The following is a 16,574-nucleotide window of genomic DNA, read 5'->3' as shown; positions in this document are numbered from 1 at the left end:
CTTTTTCTTTGTTTGATTTTTTTGTCCCATTGAATTTTTGCCAAAGAAGATTTTAATGAGTGATATTTTATAATGTATCATTTAAAGAGAATGTTGTAAATGATAAGTTTATCAGTGAATGACAATGTACCCTGTAGCCCTAGAAATTATTACCAATGTATTCCTAATTCTTCCTATAAATATAGAGCTTTTGTTCTTATAAAAATTTAACTCTATTTATTTTTATTTTTATTTTCTCTTTTTCTCTCCTTTTATATCACAAATTACGATTTTAATAAATTATCATTCATCATGATTCACTGATCACAATATTAAATCACCATTCAATATATGGCCCTATTTGAGCCGCATTCTCTAAAAAAATATATATTTTTAAACAATGATTTGGATATCATTTCAACCACACATTTTTTAATAAAATAATATTACCCGCAAATTCAAAACTTTTCTTTATTTTTTAACTACACATTCTCTATCAATCTACAATGTCAAAATACATTCTTTCAAAATAATGCGACTCAAACACACACTATATATAAAACATCCCTTCAAGTTATAAAAGAAAATTGTATAAAAATGGACTGAAAAAAGAAAAGAGGGGGCTCAGTGTCACTCAACGTCAAAGGTGACAAGGGCAGGGGACCATTGGAGACTCCAATGACGAAGCCCGAAGGAGATTCACGATTGGCTAGGACGGTGAGTTGAGAGTAAGAAAGCCTAAATGATTTGGAAATGGTTAAATTGAGAAAAAATAGAGAGAGAGAAGGCAGGGAGAGAAATGAGAATAAGTTTTGGGTCTGTTTGAAAAATAGATACACTAAGGTAGGCCTGAGCCCACTTTTTAAAAAGGAGCTCAAAATAGCTAAGCTGGCATAGTCAATTTTTTTATTTTGTTTTAAAGGCTGTCTAACAAACCACTCATCGACTGCTTGAGCGACTAGTGAGCAATTAGCCAAAAATATCAATTTTGACGGAACCAGCACGAGCAGTCGCTGATCAAAGAGAGTAAACCAATTATTCAAAAACACTGATTCAGATATGATACATACTTATACCAAATATATAATTCTAGATTCCAAGATGTCGAGTCTAAGTCTATCTAGTACAAAGTAAGACAAGACTTTTATATAGAGTTCTTAAAGAAGAAAAATTAGTCAATAAAATCGGAGAGTTACACTTTCCATTGATTATAAAAAAGAAGTTGGGTAATTATATTACCATCACAAAATTTATTAGGTGCACCACAATTTTATTTTTTTTCCTTAGTTACTTAAATAGCTTTAAGTAAAATTACATGATTAGAGTCAATGTACTTTTAATTAATCACCAAATTATAATCGCACCGCAAACCTAAACCGAATTTCTTCTTCTTCTTTTTTATAATTGCTAGTTTTGTTCCATGATACCACATGTAAGAATTCATCAATTTGTTTAATCATTCTTTATATTTTTATTTTTTTTAATTTGCTAGATCTTATAATTGTAAAATGCAACTCTTTCTGAAAACAACATGGAGAACATATACTCTAATTTGTTTAATTGTTATTTATAAAAAAAATAAAATAAAATCCAATTCATTATCTGTGAAGTGAGTAGCAGTATATATATCTTCTTGACTAAAAGTTAAGAATGATGCAGACCAAAGGAAAAGTGAAGGGAAATAAACATTTTAATGATATAATAACTTATAAGATCAACAAGAGAATCAAAATAGTCAAGTTGTACTACATGTAATTAATTATGTTTAGGAAATCTTCACTCATCAAAATGAATAAATAAGCATGTATAAAATTATGTATATAATAATTTGTACCAAGAAAGGTCGGCAAAAATTTAAATTTCATCATTAAAAGTTTAGTCTCTCTAGAAAATTACATAATAAAGGCCGCAAATATGTATCTCTTCATGTGTGTGTTGTAATTTGGCCCATCTTCTTTTAACAACTTTCAAAACATTTCAATGACCTCTCTGAAATTATAAATCAAGTTCACTAACAAAGAGATTTAGACCCATTTCTATAAAATCATGTTTTCTTCTTCTTTATCTTCCCCTTTCTTTGGAAAAATAATTAATAAAATTAGTGTGAATGAGAAGAAAACCTTTCCCATATCTCTTGATAATGTGGATGAGAAGAAATGGGTAATGTTTTCTACTTCTTTTCTTATCTATTCCATTTGGCCATGGATGCATGCAACATAAAAAGTATACAGTGGAAAGAAATGACTAGAAGAAAAGAAAAATATGTAGTTGTAGTGTATTTATTAAAATCTATAATTCTTTTTATTTTATTTTGTGAAATTTGGTATATAATTGTAAATTGTTATACATATCCTTACATGTATAACAATTCTATATCCACTACATTTTTAATTAATATCTAAAATACTGTATAAAAAAATATAAATGTTACTTTTACCCTGCCGAGAATGAAAGTGGGCTCCGCTTTTCATAAGCCCAAAACTTCAGATTTTGTTTTATGGGCAACTTACAGAAACACCCTTAAAATTAAAAGTATTTTGAAAAATCATATGGAAAATTTTTTAGAAGTAAAAAATACTGTGTAAAATTAAAAAGTGAAATTGTGTCACTTTTTTTAACACAATTCAAAAAAGTGACACAAAATAAAAAAAAGTGACAAAATTCAAGTGACAGAACACTCCGAAAATGAAAAATAAAAATAAAATGACAGAGTCAAAAAAAGTGACAAACATAAAAAAACACCATTCATTTGCACAACACCAATAATCATGTTCTTAAAATAATCAGTATGTTTAGGACAATCCACATGCTAATTATGCTAGGAAAAATATCACATATTATCTGTGTAAAATTAAAAAGTGAAATTGTGTCACTTTTTTTAACACAATTCAAAAAAGTGACACAAAATAAAAAAAAGTGACAAAATTCAAGTGACAGAACACTCCGAAAATGAAAAATAAAAATAAAATGACAGAGTCAAAAAAAGTGACAAACATAAAAAAACACCATTCATTTGCACAACACCAATAATCATGTTCTTAAAATAATCAGTATGTTTAGGACAATCCACATGCTAATTATGCTAGGAAAAATATCACATATTATATCACATTTTTAAGAAGATAAGAAAGTGACAAATATGAAAAAAGTAACAAAAACATAAAAGATGACAAACTCAAAAAATTGACAATAAAACAAAAGTATTTTGGAAGTAAAAAATATTGTGTAAATTTAAAAGTGACATTATGTCACTTTTTTTAACATAATTTAAAAAAAGTAACACAAATACAAAAAAGTGACAAACTCAAAAAAAGTGGCAAAATTTAAAAAAGTGACGAGCAACAAAATAACACTATCCATTTTGTTCATCTGACATTTCATATAATTTTCCACCTGTCACCATCTCACATTACAACATTTTCACTAAAACAAAGTGACAAAAAAAATAAAAAATTGACAAAAATTCAAAAAAAGTGACGAGTTCAAAAAAGGCACAAATTAAAAAAGTTACACAGATTAAAAAAAGTGATAAACACTTAAAAAGTGACAAAATTTAAAAAAAACGACATTTAAAAAAGTGACCAAAAAAAAGTTTTTTATCCGAATACAAAGAAGAAATCAATCAAATAACTAGGGACAAAAAGACCCACCAAACCATGAACACCAATTTAGATCTCTCATCAACAAATCATTCCCAATTATCCCCCTAAACTTGATAAAGCTTTTTATCTAATTCCATATCGAAATTTGGATCAAGTGAAGCTTCAACAAGCGTTTCATGCCAATTACAAAGAAGAGACGATGGCAACGAGACTCTAACTCTCTTCGTCACAAAATGCCCCCACGGACCTTGTCCATCAAATATCCCGCAGAATATCATCTCTTCTTGACTTCCAAATTCCTACAACAGTAAATTACACAACCTATTTATCACCAAGAAACCTCAAAGAAAGGCACATTTTCATAGCTAAATATACCTCCCAAACAATGCAGCAATCTTGATTCACACCTTTCTGCCCTCTCTTTGAGAAAACAGAAAGCAAAATTTTTCGACCCGTTGACATTGATAATGCCCGATGATCTTAGTATCAAGTCATTCTTTTTTGCATTTTTTATCATAGATTTCTCTAGCATCAGAATTCCCACAATTGTTCTTCAAACTCTTCATTTTCTTAGTCGAAAGGGCCCTTACTAATCCATTGAACATCGAAGATAAATGCCCCATTGGCACAATTCTCTATCTGTACAGATTCAAATCATACTCAAATCACATAGATAGGCATATAATCTATATATAGACATGATCACATCAATCTTTGAGAAATTTAACTTCATTAAGTTGCTTGTAAAACTAGGATGTATAAAGTGAAATTTAACTTCATTAAGTTGCTAGAGCTTAGCTTAGATTCAGTACAGTAAAAGATGATTCGAGATTGCTTAAAGAGAGTAAAACACAAGTTTGAGTAAAACACAAGTTTGAGTTAAACTTTTTTCTTTAGATTATAGAGCGTGCAAGTAACTGGAAGAGCAAATGGAGAGAGATTGTAAATGCCTGGGAAAAGAAGAAGAAATCAATCAAATAACCAGGGACAAAAAGACCCACCAAACCATGAACACCAATTTCGATCTCTCCTCAACAAATCATACTTTCTTTCCATACTTTATTGCATTAACACTATATTACCACAAAATAGAATGCTCAAATCTCAACATTGTAGCGAACAGTGCAGAATTAGAATGAGAAAAAAAAATCATTTGAAGAAATTGAACAAATCAATCAACTTTCCAACCTCAAAATTGGGGATGTAAACAGAAAAATCAAATCTAAAATCATATCGACTTCAAATCACTTGCCAATATCAGTTCTCAGCTCTTTTCCAAAAGATTGGAGAGTTTCTGTAAATTCTCTAAATACCAGAAATTCTCGTTACCTTCTAGGAATCAGAGCTTTAGCAGGGAGATTTGGAGCCAGAGTGGGGCGATAAACAGGCATCAGTTTTGGAATTGGATTTAGGTTTAGTACATTAAATAGGCTATCTTAACCAATGGCACCGGAGCCTACGCCGACAAAGGATGTTCTGGTCGTTTTCCTTCCTCATCGTTGTCAGAAGCTGTTGAGTAAGCTTGGAAGGATAATAATTAATATGTTCTAATGAAAGAGATATAATGGTGGGATGGGGTTTTTGCGGTTTTATAACGTAATTAATACCTTCTTAAAATATTTAATTAATTACTAGGGTATTAATCAAATTAGTTAATTTTCAAGGGTATTGGACCTAATTTTCCCTTGTTTTATTTTAAAGATCTCAGTTAATCCTTAACGGCCCGACCCAATCAATCATCCCGCCTTAAACGTTTTAAGTTAAAACCACTCCCAAGCTCCCTCTCGGTGCGTATTTTCGTCACAGAAAATGTCACAGCCAATACCGGTCGATGTTCTCTCTGATTCCGACTCCGACGATTATCGCCTGCCGTCTCTCAGAAACGATGCCATCGACCTCACCACGCCCCCTCTCTCGGCTCCTCATTCCAAAAAGAAACAAAAAACAGAGAATTTGTCAAACTCCACAGTCTTCATCATCGACGACGATCCCACGCCGTTAAAGCCGCCGCCAACTTCTTTGGCAGGCCCGACATTCTCCTCCACTCCTTCGTCCGTCACTGAGACCCCCTTCTCCTGTGCCTCAATCGTCAAATGCTCCAAAGGAAAATCGTTGTATTCCGGTAGGGTAAATTTATTATTAGTACTTTTACTATCTCTGGGAAGACAACGGAGACTCAAATTTGGAACTCTTAAAAATATCTTTCCAATTTGTCTGGGATTATATTTCTAATCTCTTCTCAAGGCCCTAGATTTAATATTCCAAACGAAGCGTTAATTATTTTCACATGACACTTCCTTTGTCTCTCTTTTTTAGGTAATTCTGACATCTACTATTGAACAAAAAGAGAACTTTTTATGCAGAGCTAAATTAATTAAATGCTTGCATTGTTTTTATATTAATATGCTTGATATTTTCTTTTGGTTAATAATTGGCCACAGATCAACTTGTAGTTGCTGAAACACCAATATCTGACCTTTCCAAACTCCAATTTCCAATTGTCAATTGCAACAGAGGATTTTCTGACTCTGAAATTGGGTGTTCTTTGATTTCAAATCCTAAGACTTCGGGTAAGTTTAACAGATGGGATTAATTTTTATAAGTTGAATGAAGTTCATTCTTCTTGAACTATCGTTACTGAGTTTCTGTAAATATGCAAATAGTCAACCAGAAGAAAAGGTTATATAGGAAAAACTTGTGAGATATTGACTAAAAAATCAAATCTTGTAGAGGCATATTAGGCATAGAAGCTTTTTGTACTATTGTGAATTTAGAAAGGTGACCTTTAATGATATTGTATTGACATTATGAAGTTTAATCTTGCAATAGAAAAAACTTTTGTTGCATGAAATTCTTAAATATTGGATATTTATTAGTTTGCATACTTGTAGGGCTTTTGCCAAATGTTGTGTACTTATTCGTTGGACATATTTCAATATCTTCAAGCATTTGAAGACAAAGTAATTGCAGTGAATCTGTGGTATATTTTGCACTTAATTGGATGTTTGACTCCAAATCCTTGATGGCTTGCTTTATGTTATAATCATACATAATGAACATTTCTCACCGAGCGTTAGTACCAGTCTGTATTCTGTATTTGCAGCCCAATTCTGCTCATTTACTAATTTTGGTGTTTTTATCGTAGTTTCTCCAAACTTAGTATTAAAATCCTAGTCTTGTAATCTACGTGTAAACTACTTGTCCCTGCTTCTTGATTTTGTTGAAATGATTGAATCACTGGTTACATTTATCAAAACAGGACAGTTTTGCCACTTACAGTATGTCAGAATGTCACTTATCTGGTTGATTCTTTATATAATATAGTTTGGTTTGACATATATTCTGCTCCTGCTCACTTTGTCCTTAGCTCAACCTTGACCTGATTTATTACTTGTATTTTTACTTCAGGAATCGATGGATTGATATGTGTGGAGTCAGATGATGAGTCTGATAATGTTGGTAGATTTGAAGCTTGGAAGAATAATGAAACAATTTTTGCTGCGGAATTGGTGAATGAATCAGAATTTGGCTCGAGATTAGATGCATCCTCATTCCCACTTGGTACAGTTACCGATCTGATCATTTATGTCATGACTTAATTCAGTTCTGATCTATTCGTGAAATTAGGCAACAATGTAAGTTGCTTACAATCAACTTTCAGGTTCTTCCATTGAACTATGTAAGAAGTTCTCAATGGAGAATGGTGACACTATGCAAATGCCTGAAAACAATTTCCATCAAAGTTCACTGGAAGATGACTTATCTACGGTGGGTTGTCTTAATTCATGAAAATCATCACTATTTTCTTAAAATGTTATTCCTATTGGAATCTGGAGAACCTTTTCTTGTTCATTAAATTTCAATGGTCAAAATATGAAGTTGAATTGATATTGTTTCTGTCTGTAGTATAGCTCTACATGTTCGGCTATTGCCTTCCCTCCAAAGTACAAGTTTTTAGAGTCGAGTGTCTCTCCTTCCTTAGGATGCTTGCAACAAATATCCTATTTGAGAATCACATTCAACCAGTTATTTTTGCCATGCAAATTGCTTTTGTTCTTGTTCAGATAAAAATTCTAGAAGAAGAATTTTCTACTTCGGATTCCCAAAATTTGTTTCATATGAAGCATTGGAAAATGAACGCTCATAAACATGTGTTATTTTATAACTTCAAGAAGCCTTTTCACGAAAAGCGTTGAATAAGCTCACTTTTGCTTCTATGTGCAGAGAATTTTATAGACAAGTCATTTTTTTGGGAATAGTATGAAGACTTGGATCTGGAGTGGTTCCGCAAATAGTTACTAGTGTTTGAATTATCCTTATTTCTTGCCACTTTCTGAGTCTTTTTCTAGTTAGATCTGATAATGAAATTTCTTTTAACTTTGATGATGATTTTCTTAGGGCTCAATACTAAACTGATCTTTGAATCATAGAAATCATTCTCGTATTTGATTATCATCAATACAATTTAATGAAATTCTATTTAGGCACATCGCTACCATGATGGCAGAACTGATATTTTAGAGCCCATTCAAGTCTTGAGACAAGGTAGGAAAAGTGGAGACAAGCCAAAGAAGAAAACTGGAGCAGAGGATGGAACTAAAAAGATGAAAATGTCAAAGGAGGAGAGACTTCTTTTGATGGAGGAGAAGAAACAGCAGAAAGAAGTAAGTTTGATGCACACATAATATAACCGCACATTGTTGGGTTATCAAGTATTGAGAAAATTCTTGAAATATATGCTATTTTGTATTTGTAAAATAGCAAGAGAAGTTGCTAAAGGCTGCTTCTAAGGCGGAAGCTGTGAAGATGAAAAAACATCAGAAAGAAATGCAGAAGTGGGAAAAGGGGAAGTATGCTGTGAAATCCATTCTGGCAAAAATTGACACAAAAGTAGTTGAACTGGGTTCTATTGGAGGTATGGTCTTTCTTGATCCATTTAAGTTCTATATATTTACTTCTTTCATGTACTCACTCTCTCTTGTAAGGTTACTAAGCTGGTGTTTCCTGTCATGACTTAGGACATTTGCTCACAAGGTTTGCAGAAAAGGGTCTTTCATACCGAATAACATCAAATCCAGTAGAGAGATCCATCATATGGACTATGGCTATTCCAGAAGAAATGGCACAAGTAGTTAGTGCTCAAAATTAATGAATCATCTGAAAAAGCACGCTCTTTCCTTTTTGCTTCTCTTGAAGTGGCTTTTTGGCTCTGCTCCCACTTCGTTAATGGCCTAACACTTGATTTTTCATAAATTGGCTGTGGTGTGACTTGAATACGGACCCTTTTCCACTCTTTGCCATATTGAATTAGTTCATCAAAAAGTTTAAACCTTTGGAGAAGGGATAATATTTAGTTATTTAAAATTTCTTCAACACAAGTTCTCTTGAGAGTCATTATATTATATGTATAGGTTCAGACCAGTTATGCAGGAAATCTATGATTTTCTAAAAGGAATGACAACTCAACTGATACATGCTATAAAGTTAAAACATCCAATCCCATTGGACCATTTACATTGCAATTTTCAAAGAAATTTTAACCTCTCTTTCTCTATATTTATTTTGCTTACATATGCTCAAACAAATACACATCATAAAGCTTATGCTCTTTCGAGGTGCTCTTACTACATTCTCTATCATGTTTTTTGTGTAGTCGTCATGTGCATTAGATGTCAAAATTTATATTGCTAGCTTGAGAACATGGCATTATTTGGTACTGTTGTACTACTGTTAAGCCCTTGTTTAAGCCACATTTTTACCTTATTAAAATGAAAATGTGACCGTCATCCATCACATCAAGCCACTATTTTTAAATTTCTATCTCTGGTATGGGGCCCATAACGGCTCTATTTCTCATTCTCATTCTCATTATAATGTGGCTCAAACAGGCTCTAATTTGATTATTATTTTTGGGTTCCAAGCATAACCCACAAGTCTTCATTGCCTTTTGAATGACTGACCTCATTGCCATGCTGCAGGTCTCATCTGAAGAGATTGAAATTTCTTACGTGTTAATTATTTACGAGGCTGAAGATTTCTGTAAACTTGTCTTGAATGAATCTCTAATGGGTCACATTCAGAGCATTCAACACCGTTACCCACATCATACTATATGTTATCTCACAAATAGCCTTTTGGCTTACATCAATAAAAGGTCAGTGGCATTATTTTGTTATATAACTTTTAAAATCCATCTTATACTTCAGTTCCGTTATTGTTTTTTACTTCCTTTCAACTGAGTAATTTCTAAATCCAAGTTCATTGTCACATATATGATCTAAAAACACATTTCTGAATGCTACCGATCATAAACAAATAAATTCACAAGACAGTTGGTTCTTTCTTTCTTTCCTTCTTTTCATTCATGGTTGAAAAATACAACAATGTGGTTTGAAAGCTGGGAATGTATACGTAGAGTCTGGTGGCTATTGATTGAGGTTCAAGCTTCATATTCTATTAAATTAGTTGTCCTATAAGCCTGGTCGATTGATTGCTGCTTTTTTTAAATATTGGGTCCAAGTACATAGTCAATGGGTTTCATAAATAATATTAATACTGCATGACCATGCTTTGTTTTCAGATTGTCCTGGTAATCATCTGGAAGTAAAGTTTGAAAGTTTCAATTAAAGATTTTGTTGCCTTCAAATACAATAAGTAAAGTTGCAGCAAAATCCACACAAGTACATTTAAGTTGACAGTGCCTGGTCCTTGGATCTGCTTTGGCATTCAATTTATATTGGCACTTTGACACTGTGTCTAAGGGTTAGGGTGGGATTAAAAGTTGTTGAAAGAGCATTCATGTGCATTCTGTTAGATTTTACGGGATCACTGGCATTCAAATTTTTAGTATAATGTTGTTAACTTTGCATGGCTGCAATTCTTAAACCTGCTTAAAAACCTAGTCACCTACCAATCTACCATCTACGCTTTCTTCATTTCTACGCTTTTTTACACCTATTTATTTGGCCAATGCCTAAGGGTGCGTTCTCTTTGTTGTTTTCGGACCATTTTCTGTTTTCGATTTTTCAAAACGGTGAAAACACGTTCTCTTTCCCGTTTTCGAAAATGCGTTTTTGAAAAAAAAAAAAAAATTGTACTGAAAACGCAAAATGATGGTTTATCGTTTTGGATGCTTTCAGTGTAAAACTTGAAAATTTTGAAAACGCGGAAAATGCTCCCATTTTTTATAAAATCCAGTCTCTGCCCGTCTCTCTCTCTCCTGGAAGTCGTTGGACCCCTGCAACTGCGATTTTCAGCGCCGGCGACGCAACCCACGGTCGCGGACCACCACCCCTAGCACCGGCTCATCATGGCACACCCAACGAACCCATGGGTCATCACCAATGTCGCCGAAAAATCCGTTGTTGGCCGCGAGTTCGCAGTGTCGAATTTCTGATGTAGATTTCGAATTTCTGTGTTGTTTGTAGTTATAATACCATGTATGGATGCACCTTGCTGAGCTTGATCGAGCTGTGGGGTGTGATTAACATGGGCAGCAACGGGGTTGACCGATTTTGGTAGAAAATCGTGCGTAAGTGGCTGTTTTTGGACGGTACTTAGCTTGATTTTGCTGTCATTTGGGGCTGTTGTTTGTGTAGGGTTGGTGGGGATTGATGAGGAGATGGTATTGGTGAAAAAATCTGGTGGCGACGGTGGCCGAAAGTCGGGTGGTGGTCGGTGTGTGAGGTTGAAGACGGCAGCTCATGGTGGCTAGAGAAGAGAAAATTACCATTTTGACTTCCAAAAAAGAACACGTTTTTAATTTTCAGGTTTTAAAAAATATTTTTCCAAAATGACAAAAAGAACATGTTTTCAACAATTCCAAAACACACACTAAAAACATAATTCAAAATGAATTCAAAACTCAAAAAACTCAAAACTCAAACACAAAGAGAACAACCCCTAATATATGCAGTCAATGTTTACATCAACTGTTCACTTATCTGTGTTTTATTTTATCTTTTTAGCTGGTGTCTTTGCAAATGGTTCATGTTGTTCAAATGTAATGTACAAGCATTAGTCACGAGTATTGCGTAGTACAATATTTATTTGAAATGTATATTTGGGAGAACTACAGTAAAACCTCTATAAATTGATAATGTTGGGACCGAGAATAATTATTATTTTAGAGAGGTTATTAATTTATCGATAAATGAATAATTTGTTAATATATAGAGTATTTTATATTTTTACAACTTATATTATAGTTTACCATGATACATGTTGGAAATTTTAGCCCAAAAAAAAAAAAAAAAAAAAAAAAAAAATTGGAGGAATCAATGGATTGTGTGAAGCTATTTCTGGTCTACGATATAAAAATGATGGGGCTTGAGCACCTTTTAAAATATCCTGGTGAAAATGAAGCAAAAGTAGAGTCTCTTACTAATGATACACCTATAAATGATGATCATGATTCAGGTGTTTTACTAAAGATTCTATGCTCACATACCAGGCTTATTGGTGTTATATTTATACCTGTAATTCTGATAACAATTTTACTTGAATATTTTATTAGTTTCTCAATTAACTATCTGGTGTGATGGAAATGTTTAAACTGATTTCAAATTCAGATTCTAGCGACTTTCGCAACTAATTGTTGTTTTTTTACCTTTTACCTACTGTCCTTTTGCTGCTATTGTCCTAGGGAACAAGGGCAGTACAAGAATCCTACCAACTACAGTGGGTGGAAACGCCCACCTATAGAGGAGGTTTGCGAAACCTTATGTCATAGTGCATGTGATTCTGGAAAAAACTCAGATCAGATCTATCTAAAAGAACAAGAAACATATGCACATGCATTAAAAATTTGTTATTATTCTTACAGGTTCTGTCAAAATTTACAACTCATTTTTCCAAAGTACATTCAAGGCATTGCGCTGATGAAGCTGAACTAGCTGAACATGTAGTTGGTTTGACTTGCAGTCTTGCCTCTTGTCAATTTAGGTACTCATAATTGTTTTTTTTTTTTTTTTTTTTTTTTTTTTTCTTTTTTGTTTCCTCACAGGCATAAGCACAAACATGTGTTCATCTGCACATGTAAATTCATTTCTTATTATAATGAAATATTGTATATTTGCTGAAAAATCAAGTCAGCATTTCATTTATGCGTGATTTTATGTTTTATTTTTGGCTCATACTGACTTTTGTGAAAAATACGTAAAAATCAGCTGGTACTTCCTGTCTACCAATTAGTACATTGTTTTATTACGTATGATGCAATTAAGATTATTTAATGGAAATGTACTTGGATTTGAAATGGACAAAGTTGATAGATTACATACTGCTCAAACTCATTTTTTTAATTCTGTTATAGGAATAATGAAAATTTTCACAGGAATCTTTCACAAACCTCTACAATTTTCCAGAATTTCTCACATTTTTACTCGTAATCCACTGCTGAGATAAGAGATAAAAACATACCTACTATTATGTATGATTGATAGAACATCTTTTAGGCTTATCAATTTCCATGTGATGTTAATGTCCTATTTTTCTTCAAATATTTGATGTAGGAAAAAGTTGACTCGATTATCAGTTGATGCAAATGGTTCCCTTATCCCTAAAGACTGTGTTGACAAGAATCTAATAAAGAAGAGCATGTGGTTAGTGTGTTTCTTCTTCTATTGTTTCCTTTATATTGGGCTGTCATGCAAACTGTCATTGCATGAATGAGCATATAGTTGTTTGATCATTAACTTCAGTTCCATGCCACTGAATAATGGCCACCGCTATAAGTCTTAGCATGACCTTATGCTATATGGCTATAGAATCTTGTATCTCAGAAGAGGAACTTAAGAAAATTATGTCTGTCAGTGGACAGCCTTAAATAGCACAAAGTTTAGCTACAAGTGCAGCTTATTTCAGTTTTAGAGTGCAAGTTCCATAAATTTGTCAATAATGGTCTAGCAGAGTAGCAGTAAATCTCTGATAGATATTTTATCTGGGCCATAATGGAATATAAAATTCCACGTGATTCGTAGTATGACCAGTTAATGTATAATGTAGCTCCCTGTTTTTAATGTCATTTCTGTGTTTTGAGTTGGCTTCTTCTTGTTGATTGGAAAAAAAAAAAAAAATTCTCTATTAACAACTTACCCCAGGCTGAACAATAAACGTAGGGATGTTTATGCATCATATAATTTTATTCTGCACTTGTTATAGATGAATGCACAAATGTGAAGTAACCTCTCACCATGTTTTTATTGAAATAAAAATACCAAATACATAGTTTTTGTTTTGGAATTTGACTTTCTGTTTGAATCTTATTTCACAAGATGATAAATGAAGTATATGGCAACCATTGTATGTCTAGTGATTATCCCTGAATGTTGTATGAGTTCATTACAATATACCATCACCTACTCGCTATTAGCCTAAATAGCCTCTATTGGTTCACAATTGGAGCTCAAACGAGTTCTCTGATGTGTAATAGATATAACTATATGGATTACTGCGTTAATACACATTCTTATCTTTCTCTTGTAGGCTGAAAGCACTGATAGCTATCCCGAAGGTACAGCCACGATTTGCTATTGCCATTTGGAAGAAATATCCTACAATGAAATCTCTTTTGAGTGTTTACATGGATCCTAATAAATCGGTGAGTTTTGTGTACTAATAAGGTATTCCGTTCTTTGCTTTACTTTTTGGTGTGACATTTTCTCATGGAATCTGTTACCAACAGATCAGCTCTTGCATGTCCTGTTAATTGAATACATGGTTTCAGGTTACGTTTTCTGACTCTGTACTTGAAGTAGATATCAAAGGCTAAAGAACAAGTATCTCATAAACTAGGTTCTTGATCTGATTGTTTCTGAAGAATACAGGAAAGAGTTATGAATGACCCTCCTGTTGCTTCTTTTCAGTATTCCCCTGTATCAAGAGGTTTCTGGAGCAAAATGAATCTTTTCCTTTTCTATTTGCTGGAAAAATGAGTTCATTTGTGTAACACGAGGTCCTAGAATTTCGGGAAAGTAAAATAAACTTTACTCTGAAATAGATGAATAAAGTAAATGAAATGAAAAATCAATTAAACCATAGATAAGAATGGATTCTTTAACGTATTCAGTTTCTGAGTTGTCAAAATGCGTTTCAAGTTATTTTTGTTCCCCTTTTACAAGGTCTGTTGATTTTGCTCAGGATTTTGTAAGTTGATAACAAGAGGCTTGCTTTGGTATGTGTCTTGCCTAGGTCTAGTTTTTACTAAGGGGTGTATTCATTTGAGACTTTTAACGACTTTTGAGGATTTAAAAAATTTAAGTGTATATAATTGAGACTTAAAGTTTAGGTGTATTCATTTGAGACTTTTAACGACTTTTGAGGATTTAAAAAGTTTAAGTGTATTCAATTGAAACTTAAAGTTTAGATGTATTCAATTGAGATTTTCATAAACTTTTGAAAAACCTCTAAAAGTCACGTGGTATTCAATTGAAACTTTTTAGAAGTCTCGGTCATGAGATATTCAAATTGACAATGACTTTTGGAAACTTTTTAGTGAAAAATATAAATAGCAAATCTCAAAAAACATCTCTCATATACTTTGAGATTTGTGAAGAAAAAAAGAAAAAGGAACTTGTTTCTTATTTCAATTTTCGGAATTTCTCATATCTCTTCAATTTATTTTTTATAATCAATTTATAATTATTCTATATATACATAATTACTTTTAAATTGAAATTATATGCGATTGTTTCAAAATGTAGAATTCCATTTAATCGATTTATAATGAATTATTATTATTATTTTTTGGTTAAGAACAATGTGTTCTTAGAAATTATGTTAATTGCGTGAAAAATTTTGGATATGCTTTCTTAGAAATCGATGTAATTTTTATTATTATTTTATTTGCATCAAAATTGAATGATTGAGCTGTGACGAGTAACTTTACCCAAGAAAATTTTGTGGGCATCAAATTCTCGAAAATGTTAATTAAGTAGTAAGAAAAATTGTAATTTTGCAGGTACGTAATGAATTCACAAGATGGAAAGTATCTCAAAGTCTTTAAAAATCTTCAATCAAATTATACAAAAGTTTGTGGAAATTTTTTATTAATTTTTAATAAATTCATAGAAGTCACTTAAAAGTCTATAAAATCCACAAGTCACCCACTTAAAGAATTTATAAAAGTCTTTAAAAGTCCCAATTGAATACACCCAAGTATCTTTGGAGTAGGTGTCATTACATAGAAAGCAAGCGGTTAGAAATTCTTATGCTTCCTTTATTCTCTTTGGTACCAAATTTGGATCTATCCCTCCAAAGAGCATTATTCTCTTCCCCTCAGTTGATTATCTGTTGCTATAGCATGTCATTTCCCACTCGTTTTCCTCGTACTGATTGATGGTTATTTCAATGCATCTCATACCCTAAATGCTTGGTATTCCTCTGATTCTTTCATTTTGTTTTCTACACTATGCAACTCTGATTTTGTACCTCAACTCTCAGGTACATGAGAAAGAATTTCTGCTAGAGGATTTAACAGTAGAGGGCTTTTTTGGTGATGATAGAAGATTAGGCAATATTTGTTCTAAGAGAGTGTACAGAATACTAATGGCTCAATGTGGGAACATTAAAACGGATGATATTGAGAGTGGAGCTGATTTCTTTAGCCATCAGTCTGAGTAATGCAAGTCGTAGCTACTAGCGATCATCAATCTGCTATGGGAAGTTCAAGGTGTTTATGTTTCCAAGTTTGAGCTTCATTTGATTGAGCATGTTAGATAGTCAGTCCATGGAAATGAAACTGAAATACCTTTTTTCATATATATAATCATTTTCAGGGATTCCAATGACAACAAATATTAGTGACTTGTGAATAAACTGTACATTTTTTTTATTTCTTTTTATTTTTTAATATTGTGAAGTGCAGGATAAATTCTTATAAAACAAGTCATTATGAGAGTTGTCCAAAAATTGGATGCAGTAGAGTTAATGAATTGCTATTGATAAAAGAAGAATAAGAAATATAGGAAAAAAGTAGAAAATGGTTCCATGTTT

The 16,574-nt window shown here is 32.5% G+C and overlaps 1 protein-coding gene across 3 annotated transcripts; it reads left to right on the top strand.

The window, feature by feature from the left end:
* The first annotated feature begins 5,331 nt into the window (after window positions 1-5,331).
* Window positions 5,332-16,413, top strand: LOC111373010 (crossover junction endonuclease EME1B). 3 transcript variants are annotated; one of them, XM_022995459.1, is made up of 14 exons: window positions 5,332-5,703; window positions 6,023-6,151; window positions 6,990-7,142; window positions 7,243-7,349; window positions 8,066-8,245; window positions 8,343-8,496; window positions 8,600-8,712; window positions 9,560-9,735; window positions 12,226-12,289; window positions 12,406-12,524; window positions 13,094-13,183; window positions 14,067-14,181; window positions 14,266-14,307; window positions 16,023-16,099. In XM_022995459.1, exons 1-13 carry the CDS (start codon window positions 5,391-5,393, stop codon window positions 14,287-14,289), a joined length of 1,737 nt encoding a protein of 578 aa, XP_022851227.1. In that variant the 5' UTR covers window positions 5,332-5,390; the 3' UTR covers window positions 14,290-14,307; window positions 16,023-16,099. The 3 variants fall into 3 exon arrangements, with proteins under 3 accessions (XP_022851227.1, XP_022851224.1, XP_022851226.1); XM_022995456.1 differs by lacking the exon at window positions 14,266-14,307 and having other exon boundaries at window positions 5,336-5,703; window positions 16,023-16,413; XM_022995458.1 differs by lacking the exon at window positions 14,266-14,307 and having other exon boundaries at window positions 5,336-5,703; window positions 8,600-8,709; window positions 16,023-16,411.
* The last annotated feature ends 161 nt before the right edge of the window (window positions 16,414-16,574 follow it).

This window comes from Olea europaea, unplaced genomic scaffold (assembly GCF_002742605.1).
Source record: "Olea europaea var. sylvestris unplaced genomic scaffold, O_europaea_v1 scaffold1061, whole genome shotgun sequence".
In the NCBI taxonomy this organism is placed as follows: Eukaryota; Viridiplantae; Streptophyta; class Magnoliopsida; order Lamiales; family Oleaceae; genus Olea; species Olea europaea.
Note: the sequence above shows the minus strand (reverse complement) of the source record. Positions and strands in the feature narration are given on the sequence as shown.